The sequence below is a fragment of the Erithacus rubecula genome (assembly GCF_903797595.1).
Source record: "Erithacus rubecula genome assembly, chromosome: 19".
Lineage (NCBI taxonomy): Eukaryota > Metazoa > Chordata > Aves > Passeriformes > Muscicapidae > Erithacus > Erithacus rubecula.
Window position 1 is genome coordinate 13,368,711 of NC_136671.1, and position 12,910 is coordinate 13,381,620.

Here is a 12,910-nt window from a genome sequence, read left to right on the forward strand (position 1 = left end):
GAGGCTGAGTTTTGCTGGTCTGTTTAAGAAGCTGTACTTTGTTTAAATATGGAGCAAAGCTCTTGAGATAACAGCTCTTGATTACAACGGCTGCAACAGTTGTAATCTAAACAGTTGTTGGTGAGGCTCTGAGCCCTGTAATTTAGGTGTTTCCCCTCTGATTTCTCTGGTGCTGGAGCAAACTCACCCACAGGTTTGTCTGCCAATACTCTTTAACCAATTTCTCTTGGACAAAGATTTCTTCCTCTATCCACTGGTTTTCACCAGTCCTGTCTGATAAAAAAAATATCTCCAGAAACAACTACAGCTCGTTGTTGTATTAATCTATTTGTGCAGAAGATGTCATATAAGTGACCACTACAATTATGCCTGAGTATCACCTAGAAGCAATTTTCTTAAAATAGAAACTCCAATTTTATTAGAAAACCCCCCCCCAAAAAAACAAATTTAAAAATAATTTGCAAAGCTGTTGAGTGTATTAACAAGCCAGTAGGAACTGGGGAAGGCAGATGCTGGGTAGGAAGAAGATGTTCATCTTGAACTAGGAGGAACTGGAGCTGTCAGGCCATCTGGCCTGTCGAAGTATGTGGCAGATTCACAGCTCTCGAAGGAGGATACGCCGTAGAAGCCAAAGGATCCAATTATGCTGTTTATGGGGACAAGCCAGACATTTGTCTCGCTGAGACGGGGTCGAGGATGCCGCAACTACGTGGTCTTTTCCATAGCTCCTTAAAAACTCGGAGACGAAGCTCGTACTTACAGAAATGTTGATGCTTAGAAAAAAATCGTGTCGGAGCCCAGTGGGATTTCAGTTAGACACGGATACCCAAACGGGAGGGGACTGAGCCCGCTCCTGCCCGCGCAGCGCAGGGAGAGCGGGCCGGGCTCGCTCTCGGTGCTGGGCGCTGCGCCGCGGCCAGAGCGCCTTGGAGCCCCCCCGCCCACCTGACACAGCCTCCCTCACCAGCATCCCTTACTCCTCCTCCTCCTCCCCCTCCTCCTCCCCCGCCGGCCGCAGAGGGGTGCATGGGCAGCAGCTGCCGCTGCCGAGCCGCTCTCCGCTCCGTGCCGGCGCCCGCGGCAGCTTTGCCGCTCCGCAGGCTGCGGGAGCGGGGCGATGTGAAGGCGCAGCCGGCGGCGGAGCCTCCCCGGCAGCGCAGAGAGGAGTTCCCCCAGCCTCCCTCCCCGGTGGGGCGGAGCGGAGCCCTTCATCCTCCATCCTCGGCGGAGCAGCGCGGAACGGAGTGGAGCCCCCCGCCTCTCTTCCTCCTTCCCTGCCTCCTTCTCTCCCCGGCGGCGGCCGCAGCCCGGGGCGGGACCGCGGATGCGGCGCGGAGCCCGGCGGAGCCCATCACGGGGCCGGGGCCGGGCGCCGCCGAAAGCGGGGGGATGCTGAGCCCCGCCGCCCGGCACCGCGCCCGCCGCCGGGAGATGCTCCTCGTGCTCGCTCTGTGGCTGGCGTGGCAAGAAGTACCCGCGGCGCCGACCCCCGCGGCGGAGGACATCACCCGGGGAGTTGTGAGTTACCCGCGGTTCCCCGCTCCTCTCCGCTCCTCCCTCCCCCGCCACCCTCCTCGCCGGGTACTCCCCCACCTTCGGGCATCGCCGGCCCACGCGCCGTTGGGCGGGCTTCGGCGGCTGGAAACGGTCCCTGGCGCGCCCCGCTGCCCGGTACCCCCTTTGCCGCCTGTGCCCTCCGTCCTGCTCCAGCTGATCGGGCCCTTTAACAGCCAGTGTCCCCTCCAGCATTATTTAGTGGTGCCGGTCATTCCAACTGGTGTCTCCCCGCGCAGACGGAAGGGTCTGTTTATCCCCCCAGCACCCAATGCCCCCCTCTGCACCGAGCCCTTTGGAAGGCAGAGTCCCCCTCCCCAGCATCCGGTGCATCCAATCGCACCCAGTGCACGGTGTCTCTCCTGCACCCGAGCCTGGTGATCCAACCGCCCCGCAGCCCGGCATCATGGGGTGATGGCCTCACCAGCTTTCACACATGGATGCTTATTTCTGTGGCGCTGGGAAAGGGCTGGCCTGTCTCGAGGGCTCCCTGCCCGTCATGGAGCCACACAAACTCCAGCAGCAAGCAGGGTGAAACGGCTCGTTTGGAGTCAGAGCGATCCGCTAGGACTGAGACATGCCGCGGGGATATGATGAAGGATGCTTTGTGCCGGCAGCAGGTGGAGGGTTGGCTTCGTTGGGGGGTCTGCACAGCGCAAGCATCCTATGCATCCTATGCAGCTTCAGCCCTCTGAGAGGGAAGAAATTAAGGGTTTTCTCCTGGAGGAGGAAAAGTTTCTTGTAGCTTAATACCAGCTGTAGCTCAGAGATGCCCCATGACTATCTAACCTGGGTGTCAGAAAGCCAGCCGTGGCTGGATGTGGGCGGGCAGTCCTGGGGCTGGACCCCCCAGCTGGGAGAAATTCTCTGAAATTCAGTGAATTTCAAAATGCTCCCAGTGCTGTGAAGGCAGGAGGAAGGGAGGGAACGTTTGCAGCACAGGGCAGGGTTATCTAACGAGCAGGGCTCGCTCAGAGCAGCGCACCAGGAGCCGCCTCCACCGCCCAGGCTCCGGCTTCAGGCATGTGCTTCGGCTCACAGGCTCCAGCTCCACACCTGCCAGGGAGGACAAAGCCTATCGTTCCCCATCTGTTCCTAGGAGAATAGAAAATGTGGTGAATATAAAGTATACCTGCATCATTATGGTGCATTCACTTTCCTCAGTAACCAGATGTTAAAGCTGAAATTAATATTTCATGCAAACAGCACACAAATTGATGTATTCTGTCCCAATCAATTTAACTCAAACTTTGTCTTTGACCTGCTTTTACCCTTGCAACCGAATATGCTGCACTCAGCTTTTACAGGGTAAATGTTAATATTTGAGGGGCTTTTTAGTTACTGATGACAACTTTCAGGCATTAAGGTACCTTTTTTAATCCTGGAGTAGATTTGAGCTCTCTCCAAACCCTGCTGAAGAGCTGGGGCTGTCTGGCAAAGCTGAAGGTGCTGGAGATGATGGCAAAAAAGCAGAAGTCAACTACAGGAGAAATCACTTACATTAAACCAAGACTTATTTAGACTGGGAATCCAACATTTGGGATGTATGATTGGTGTCAGGGTGCTGTCTCCCTCCTGTGGATGTGCTTGCTGGGGCAAAGAATCTCTCCAGTTTGAGACAGCATTGGTGGGTTTCCAATGGTGTTGATTGTAAATCAGGTTTATGCTTATGCCCTCTACAGTGCAGCAGGGAGCATAGAAACCAGATATTTTCAGAGGTTTTGTTAGAAAACTACCACTGTCTGGGAAGTGAGAGCCTCAGGAATTATTTGACACCCACTTTAGGAGGCAACTATGAAATTAAAGATCTGTGAGGCATTTTAATCAAATACTTGAAATCTAGGAAGCATGACACCATGGCAATAGAAAGCTCTGCTAACCTTGGAAAATCATACCCAGAAATTCTCTTCAGTAGACAGAGCACAGGGCTTTATATTCTAAATGCTCACCCCTTGCAACCTAGAGGTTTTCAGTGCTGAGCTGGACTGTGCCTCTGAGTTCTGTCCTCTGCTCCACTCCTGCTTGAAGTTTGTTTTAAATGAAACAGTGGTGCTGGGCCAAATTAAAGTTCAGCAAAATGAAAAAGGGCTATAATTCAAAGGCAGTTCTCGTTAGCATGCTGCCCAAAGCAATATAACATGGAATGATTCTCCATATTTCATTGCTAGTGGAATATCCTGCCCAGTTTATAAATCTAACTTAATTATTAAGGTTTTTATTGTTCTCTATTAGCTGCCCTGACAAAGAGAACATAAAATAGCAGATGGAACAGAGCTTGAGTGATTCAACTGAATTTTAGTGTGCCACTTTTGAGATTTGTGACTTTTGTGAGCATTTTGCTCTGCTGCCTTTACAGTAAACCCCCAACTCCTCTTCACCACAGAATTCACAAATTGCATCTTTTTATGGCTGTTGAGCTCAGACATCTCAGGTGTGCAGGCAGCAAAAACTTCCTATACACTAATAGTAACTTAGTAATGTGAGCTCTCATTTCACTGGGCTTTGTACCAGGTCTGAGGGGAGCTCCACCTTCAAGCTGTGCTTTTCAGAATAGCCTGTTGAGTTTGAGCACCAAAGGTGTTGACCGGAGACTGGCTGGTCTGTAAGGGAGCCAGCTGTTCATGCAGGCAGCTCCTGCCCTCTGGGCTGTATTGCTGCTGTTGTGGGGATATTGCTACGCAGGGCAAAACCTGGGGCTTGGAAATGGACTGATGTGGATGGTTTGTAAGGATAGTGCTGAAGGCAATCTCCCCCCATGTACAGCTGTACTAATAACCAAAGCATGCAATAGCCTTGCCTGCCCTATGAGGATGGGTGTTATAAAAGACTGGATTAGGTGGTAAAGAGTTAGTTGGAGTTGGAGTCTGCCGGCCGTGTTGTGAGGAGGAAGGGTCATGCAAGGGACAGACAAGGTAAGATGTCGTGAGAGGGAGCAGCAGGGTTAGGCAGTCGTGTGAGAAACAGAATGGAGTTATCTGGTCGTGCAGGAGGAGGAGTGAGACAGAAGGAGAGTAGTCAATGCTGTGTGGAGCTGTCTGTGGGAAGAGTACAGAGAAAAGGTATGAGAGTGATAAGACAATGAAGACTGCTGAGCATACCACTATTAGTCAGGGAAGCTTTTATAGAGTCTTTGAAATGGTGAGGAAGGAGCTGCCTCAGCCAAGCTGCCTGATGAATGATGCCCTGTGTGGGGACCCAAGCAATTCCCCACAGACTGATGCCTGAGGCTGGACAAGTTTGGCCCCAAGGGAGATACTTTGCCATAGGGAGTTGCTTTCCCTGGCACAGCGGTTGCCAGGCAGGAGTCCACAGTGGGGTGGTGGTGGTGACATCACTGAGCTCATCCTGTGTGGACGTGGGCTCTGGCATCAGTGACTGAGGGATGTAGGAGTGCCAGGAAAGTTTTAGTTTGGTTACAAGAGTGTGGGTGAAAACAGGAAGACTCTGAGTCACTTTTTTTGACTTTGTGGAGGGGGTGAGAGGAAAGGTCTATGTATGCCCCCAAGGCATTTCTCCAGCTGGGCATTGCTGGGCATTCCTGGGGGCTTGCGTATGCACAGCCTTCTGCTTACAAAGCCCTGTCTGTGTTGTTCCCAGAGAAGTTGCTCTCTAGGGTTGGAGGCATTTGCATTCGTCGGTGGAGACCGTTATCCCAAGTGCCTCTTTGTTTGGGGCAGAGCCCTCCTCTTTATGGCCACTTCTCATTTGAATGACAAGGATGCATTTGTGGGCAGAGTGAAGTGGCACAGAGCCCTCCAAGGCTGTGCGCCCCTCCCAGCTGCCCTCCCTTCCTCCTGGCTGCCTGTGGTGGACCGGGGGAGAGACAGAGGTTCCTCTGTGCCCCCACATCAGGGAGCAGAGGGACAGGAGGAACAGCAGTTTCCTATGAGTGTGTGCCCTGCATCTCCCAAGTGCTAAATCTCAGAGTAGAAGCTGGCCCAGGCTCATCCTTGCTGTTTCTGGGGTGCTTTCCCAGCCCTGAGTAGGGTAGGACCATCCTGATGCCATTGCTGCTGGCTGCCCATGTTTCACATCCTGGTCCAGCTGCCTTCCTGCTCCCACGTACCCAGAGTCAGCCAAGAACTCCCTAAACTTCTGCTTTTAAGTACACAGCAGAGCATGTCCCTGAGACATGTCAGCTCCTGGTTCAAGGCTTGGGGTAATCAGCCTCTTAAAGTCAAATCCTTGTACGAATGTAGGCTGTTCCCTGTACCAGGAGAAAGTACCGTGCTTCTTCTGCTAATGGGGAAATTAAAAATTGATAATTCCAGGTGGAGCTTCATTCAGACTTCTAAAATGGTGAGTCTTTATGGACAGAATTCTTAATAGATTCCCTAAACAGTATTGGAGACAGGAGCTTTTCTTGTCCCCTCTGCCATGCCTTCCCATATGGAGCAGTGCCCATCCGAGGTCCATTAATTCCTTTTAAGAAAGCAAAGCTACCATATTTTAAATAAATAAATAAATAAAATAAAGTTGGTTACATTTTAAAGTACTTCTTGAAGCCAAAGTACAATGCAAACTAAATTGACAAAAGGCTGTCAGGAAGCTTTCAAACAGCCAGGCTGCTGTGAAAGTGTTTAATCTGGTATTAAAGCCCTGGTTGGTGTGAACCGCTCCTTCCTTTTCAGATTTGAGACCTCAGTGTACAGTAATGAAATTTCCTCCCAGACTTGGCTGCTATTGTGGTCCCAGCCGTGGGAACTAGCTAGGGTAGTCAAGCCAAATTACTCGCTTTACTGAAATTCTGTCTTGGGGAAATGTTCAGAGCCAGTGGGTGAAACCCTGCTGTCACCAGGGACTTCCCCACAGTTGGTGCTGGGGATAGAGCAGTAAGGTCCTGCACTGGCCACACTCTTCATCCTTGGTGCTGTGCTGGGGGTAGAAGTTCCTGGCTAGCCGGCCCCGTGTTCTCTGGGTGCAGCATGTAGTGGGACTGTACCTCCGTCCTTTCCTTTTGCCCCTAAAATCTCCAGGGGCAAAGGCAGATTGCTGCCTACGTGACTCAGCCTGGTTATTTTGTTATTCTTTCTCATCAAATTAAAAGTAACACAAAGAGGTAACACCAAGTGCAGTATGCCCCCATCCGTGTTGGCTCCTGGACTGGTACTGGGTGTGTGGGACTGTGTGTGCTGCAGAGGATGAGGGGTGATGTGGGTGATGTGGTCATGAGACTGGAGGACTCGGCTGACTATGACACCCTGTTTGTCCTGACAGGCTCAGAACTGCCAGCGGCTGCTCACTGTGACTCATCATTTGGGCCATGCACTAATTTCTTATACTTTACTCATTGGCAAAACTGGTGCAGGAATGGTGCTCTGTGGCTCTGTGAAAGGTCATGCAGTGGTTGAGGGAACCTTTATTTCTGGATGCTGTGGGAGCAACTGTGTATCCTGTGTGGATCTTGTGTCCTGGCTGGCCCTGTGGAGGTGACGACATGAAAGGAAAAAGCCATCACCTCTCAGTGATGATGAACACAGGCCACCACTTGGTGACTTTTACAAGCATCTTGCTCCTACTAGAGCATCACTTAGAAGCTTAGGATTTGCTTTCAAAATAACCTGAGATCAGACAGCAATAGTTTTCAAAATTCTTTCTTTAATCAAAATCACTTTAAATGGGTAGATTTGGGAGTTCTGGAATCTCTTGCTGCTGCACACGTGCCAGCTTCATCTTCTTCGTCCCAGATTTTTATGAGGATTGTCTCTGTTTTCTGGGTCAGAGAATTAAGAGATTTGATGTTATATTAAAACACCAAACCACATATGCAAAGTTAAATCCAGTGCAAAACAAAGCAGACATGCAGGGGTGAGGGGAAGGAGCTGCTGAAGGACTAGAGTTAGATGAGAATTAGAAACTGCCTTTCACAATGGGCTTGCTCTGAGGGAAGGTCTGACATGGAGTAAATGCCGACATTCACCAAGGAGCGCGGTCTTCAGACAGGATTCTGGCTTTTTAATTAGCCGTGATGATGTAATGGAAAATAACCTGATTAAATCGGAGGAACTTCCTGCATCAGAATACACCATGTATGCAGAAAATTTTTCTTCCAGAAATCTAGAGATGATCTACAGCTCCTGGTGAGCGCAGTCCAAATACAGTGACTTGGGAAGTAGCAGTATATTCAGGATCTTTTTGTTTTTACAAGAGGGAGTTTCTGCCTGTTTCTGATGGTCAGTGGTCAAGCAGAGTTCTTCACACCGGCTCACATAATTATTTCATCCTGCCAATATTGATCTTTGGAGTGAACAAAAGCAATTTTATCTGTGTCACAGGGCCCTTGCTTGAAGGTGGTGTACATGTCTAGATTATATTGTCTTGTCATTTAACAAACCCCAACTGGCATGTCTGGTTCAGCTCCCAGGTGCCGAAGATCGTCCAACAGCACTGGTTGCATCCTGGGTTTGCTCTGAAATCCAAGTGTGTTCTACACAGCCTAATACACACATCCTTCTTTAAAGATACAGGACAAAAGTCTTCCTCATCCAAAACAGAAGTGGGAGATAAGTGGATTGCTTCATCCACGGGTTTGTCTTTGTTTGTGGCAGTTACCTGTCATACACCAAGGTGGGGGCACTTAAACCCCACGGAGCTTCCATAGGGCTCACATCCAAAACCACCTGGCTCTGGACTTTTTCACTTTCCACCAAAGGTTTTTGGCTGGAGATGGTAGACTATTGAGAGATCAAAAGGAAACTTCAGGAGCTGTTTGCAGACTTGGGGAATTTCATTGCCCAAAGGCTGAGGAAGCAGATCTGAGGATGCTGTTGGGAGCAAGGAAGCTGCTGAACCCTGGAGGGGACCTAAATGGGATAAAAAGATGAAAAATACCATTGTGTGAGGAAAGGGTTCCCACAGGTTCTCTTTTGAGAGGAAAACCTGGAAACACTCTTCTGAGGAAGCATCCACTCAATTGGTAGCTGTAGACTTTCCAAAATACTGCAAATTCTAGGCTATTGTGTTTGTTCTTGACTATCTACATATCAGTCAGCCCTTCATGAAGATTTGCTTTTCTCTGATAGTGAGATGCTGTCATGCAGAAGTGCTAGTCTTGATAGTGTGGTTGAAGTACATATCAGGAGACAGATTCTCATGTTTTCCTAGAAATGGAAGCCATGACTTTGCTGAGCTGTTGGGTGACTCTGCTGGGCTCCTCCACAGCTATGATTACCAAAAACCTGGATGACTGCTAGGATTAAAGGTGTAACACAAGCAAATGCTCCTTTTGTCTTTCTGTAGCTACTGAGAAGTTTAGTTACAGGATCCCAACGAAAGCACAAGGAGCAAAGTGATGGCTGCTAGAGACAATCCCACCATAGCTCCAGATCTAATTACCTGCGGCACTGGAGTTGATGGATTTGGTCTTTGGGAAAGTGTGTCAGGTCTTATTTATCACCAAGCAAGAAACAAACAGCAGTCTCTCATGTTTCTCCTGAGTCCATCACATGCTATCTCCTGGAGATACTACATTCATTCCACATTTGTCATGTCCTGGCTGGTGCTTGGTCAAGGCTGTGTCTTTGACAAGGCTTGTGGTGGGGAGCATGGGAGCTCCCACCAACCCTTCGGCTTGTTCCCATCTTGTTCCTTGTGTTTACTTTGTCATTTCTGTCCCTCTGTCATGCTCACAGAATCCCTCTGGCACATCTGCCACAGCAGGACAATTTGTGATGATGGTCAAGAAGCATTTTTCTCTTTTGATAAATTCTCTGCATTAAGCTGTCTTTTGTTTTTCTTGTTTGTTCTCCATTTTGATGCTACTTGGCAAATTCTCCATTGCTCTGTACTGAGCCATGCTGTCTCTACCTTTGATCTTTCATGTCAGAGATGCATTTTGTTCAAAAGTGAGAGGAAATTGGGTTCACAGAAGGGAAATTCCTCCCAGATGAAATGGTAACATGCTTTATATAAAGGCACAGCTAAAGAGAAGTAGGTGCTTTGTGATTTTTGCCACTTTTTTTTTTTAATGCTGCAGCAATGTATGCTCCAGGTCAGATCAATGAGACTCCAAAATGAGGAATCTTGCCTGGCATTAAAGTGTACAGCAATCCAGTCCTTCTTCCCAGGTGGGATGCACGTCACATTTCATGGCAGAATGGCAGGCTTGTCAGACAAACAATCTGTTGCTGTTTGGGCATTTCTGATACACCTTGTGCTTTGGTACACACTCAGTGTCCAGAAAGATCAAGATAATCTAGAGGAAATCTACTGTCATGCTCCAGTGTCCTGGTATGGGCAGTGAAGAGGCTAACAATGATTTAGGAGTCTTCTACATGCTCACCTGGTTTAAAAACTCACTCAAGAAGATACTGAAATTTTCTTTCTCTGCCTAAGTACCAGAGCATCAAGTGTCTGATCTACCAGGTTCTGTGGCATGAGGTGCAGTTTCTGACCAAGCAACTTCATCACTCTCTGAAAGGTGACCTGAGGTCTAAGGTCCAGGTCTGAGAGTCAGAACTTTGCTTTGTAAAGGATATCCAATCCAGACTGGATCTGGGTGGCTTTTGTGTGTTTCTCATTCACATTTTTATTACTGGTGGGGAGGGAACAGGGGGTTATTTTCACTGGTTTATCTCTTCCAATCAAAGTCTTTCCATGCATCAGGGTTTGCCAGGAGCACAGCACACCCTTCAGACAAAGCTCTTTCCCTAGAGGAGCAGCTGCTGAGGGTTCATGCTCTGTGCCTGGTCTGTGCATGGGGATGTGGAGGTTGGAGAAAACAGGTGCCAGCAGGAGCTCCTCCACAATCCCCGAGGAGCGCCTGCTCCCCTCCCTGCAGCTCTTTGGTATTGGCAGAACCATTCCAGAAAATTGCTTTTTTGAGAAATATGAGTTTATTTCTGCAATGACAAACGTCGTGGTGAGTCACGGCTCCAGAGTCAAGATCTTCTGGGAGTTGTGCATCAACTTTCCTTCTGCAGGAAGAACCCTGGGCACGACCCCGGCCCCGGCTGCCAGAGCTCCTGTCAGTGTAGTGCCAATGCCCTCTTGTGGAAACTGGGAAAATGTCGAAGAAAATACGCTGGTGCTGGGCTGGGAGCAGGGAGAAGTGCTGGGTGCTCCCCCAGGGCTGCACCGTGCCCCCTCCACCTGCATCCCCAGAGCCTTTGTCATTGCTGTCAATGGTACTGACGCTGGGGAGATGCTGTTAACTGAGCCTGGGGGCAGGGGCTCAAATTCTGCACCCTGTGCACACGTTTGTGCCTCTGCACCTCCTTGCTGTCGTTCTGAGGTAATTCCCATTTTCCCCATAGCAAAGACCTTTATCAACAGCAGTATGGACTTTCTTCTTGAACAAGCGTGAGCCTGCCAGGTGTTCCCTGTCTCTGTGAAACAGGCACAGACCCACTGTTAGCCAACTGTGCTGATGTGCTTGAGAGGACATCACACTGCTTTGGTCATATTCCAAAAATGTCAGTGTGTGAATATACTCAGGGGACCACTGGGCCAATGTGCTGACTCTTGCCTTCACAGTTCTGAGCCATTTGCAGCAGCTCTGGCTGCAAAGGGTGGTGATGAACACCAGCTCTTGCAAACCTGCAAGTGTCAAGTGGCTTCTGACTCTGCCACCCGCCTTGCTCCCAAGCTTCTGTGTAAGAGCTGGCAGAAATGGTGCTGTGCTGCATAGGAAAGGCCAGCCCAGCATTGTCAGTCTGTTTTCCAACCTCTGTTCTGTTTACCCATCCCTGTGGGGCACTGGTGAGCCACGTGTCTGTCTCCCATTCCCACTGCACAACAGCCCTGACAGTAGATCTGGCTCTGCTGCCCAGGAGCCCCATTCCACGTGCAGCTTTCCCGAGTTCAAGTTCTCTTTATCTTCTCCAAGTTTAGTTTCTATTTAATTTATTAATATATTTTGAAAGCTGCCCCTTTAAATGTCTGAAAACTTTTAACTGTTAAAACCAATTTGCTTCCTGTGTTTTCCAGACTTGGCAGCTCCTCTCCCTTTCATGCTTTCCTGGAAAGAAATGTCTGTAAAAGCCCATCTATGTAGGTCACCAGTGCCAGCCCAGGAAGGGGCTATGCATCATCAGAGGTGAAAAGGAGCCAGAGTTCTGGGAACTTTGTGTGGAATTTATCAAGAGTCCCTGCGGTGGCTTGCTGTCCCTCCTGCATTGTGCTTGTCTGTGTGACCACAGATACTAGGTTTTGCTTGTGTGCTTGGAGGAATCAGTTCTTTGGGCAAAGATATCTGCTTTTTCTTTTGTAGCTCTGCCATCATTTTTCAGCCTGTAGGTTATCTAGACCAATACTGTATCTGAATCCTGTCAGTCCTGAATTCATTTCCTTTTATGGAGGAATAATAATATATTTCTGATGTTGTATTGAGGGGAATTCAGTGTTGGAAGCCAGACTTATTCAGAGTCAGGCTTGAACGGGGACAAGGAGCTGAGCTCACATTCTCAGAGAAGCTCAGATGTGATTCGGAGCAAAGTGACACAACTGCAGAAATTTAATTAACATTGCAAACCCCTTCAAAGCAGAGTTTCTGGCAAAATTGCCAGCTCTGCTGTGCAGTGGGTAGGATGCTTGAAGGCCCTCCACAGGGATCTGTTGCAGAATAACAAATGTTTACCTGGATGATTGCAAGAACAGCAACCAGAGAAAATCGATATGGCATGCTCCCCTTCCCCAGGGCAGCCTTGAACCCTAAAGAGTAAACTAATTGGCAGCCAGATCCCCAGCACATCACACTGGGATGCTCCAAAGAACTGAAAGTAGCAGCTGGGAGTGATGTGTTTGCTTGGACAACCTGGGGAAGGGTGTAGGGTCTCACTGCCATCTGTGGGTGATGAAGCTGGGCTGGTGGGGAGCCCTGAGTATGGGCTGGTGCAGAGGAGGGCATCTTCGTTTGCAAATTTGCCACAGATTTTTTATAGGGAAAAAAAAAAAAAAAAAAAAAAGTGACTGTTGCAGCCATGACTGAGCCTGGAGAAATTGTAGTCATTAAGGCAGTGGCAGCTGGAGTAAAATATGACCCAGCTGCTTCCCCATGAGGATGAGGGCAGGGGGAATTGCTCTGCTGAGAAAGTCCAAATACCTCCATTTTTCAAGGGCTTCAGGTCTCCATCCAAATTGTTTTGGAGAGGGAATTTATTCCTGGGACACTCCATTGTGGGAGCAATAGCACTTTCTGCTGTGGTTGTATTATCCAGACAGGATATGGTCAAACCATCCTAAAAGGAGATGACCAGAACTGGCCCATCTTTGGCGAAACAGAGCTGCTCAGCTGAGGAACCACTGCTTGTTCTCAGCTTACCTTTTTTCATGTGGCATAATGGCCTATTGGCCAGTGAAAAGGGCCAATCTGCTCCTAATTAAGAAGCGTAAGGGAAATTAGTTGTTTCCATACCAT

At 49.1% G+C, this 12,910-nt stretch overlaps 1 protein-coding gene across 2 annotated transcripts in view; it reads left to right on the forward strand.

The window, feature by feature from the left end:
- Window positions 1-1,257: 1,257 nt before the first annotated feature.
- MMP17 (matrix metallopeptidase 17) overlaps window positions 1,258-12,910 on the forward strand; it is a 46,044-nt gene continuing 34,391 nt past the window's right edge. Inside the window, exon 1 of one of the 2 annotated variants that reach the window (XM_079322161.1) lies at window positions 1,258-1,518. In XM_079322161.1, coding sequence (XP_079178287.1) covers window positions 1,390-1,518 — 129 coding nt within the window. In that variant the 5' untranslated portion in view covers window positions 1,258-1,389. Of the gene's footprint in view, window positions 1,519-1,761; window positions 1,802-12,910 lie in introns of those variants that run through there. The other variant, XM_079322162.1, reaches the window with a different exon arrangement.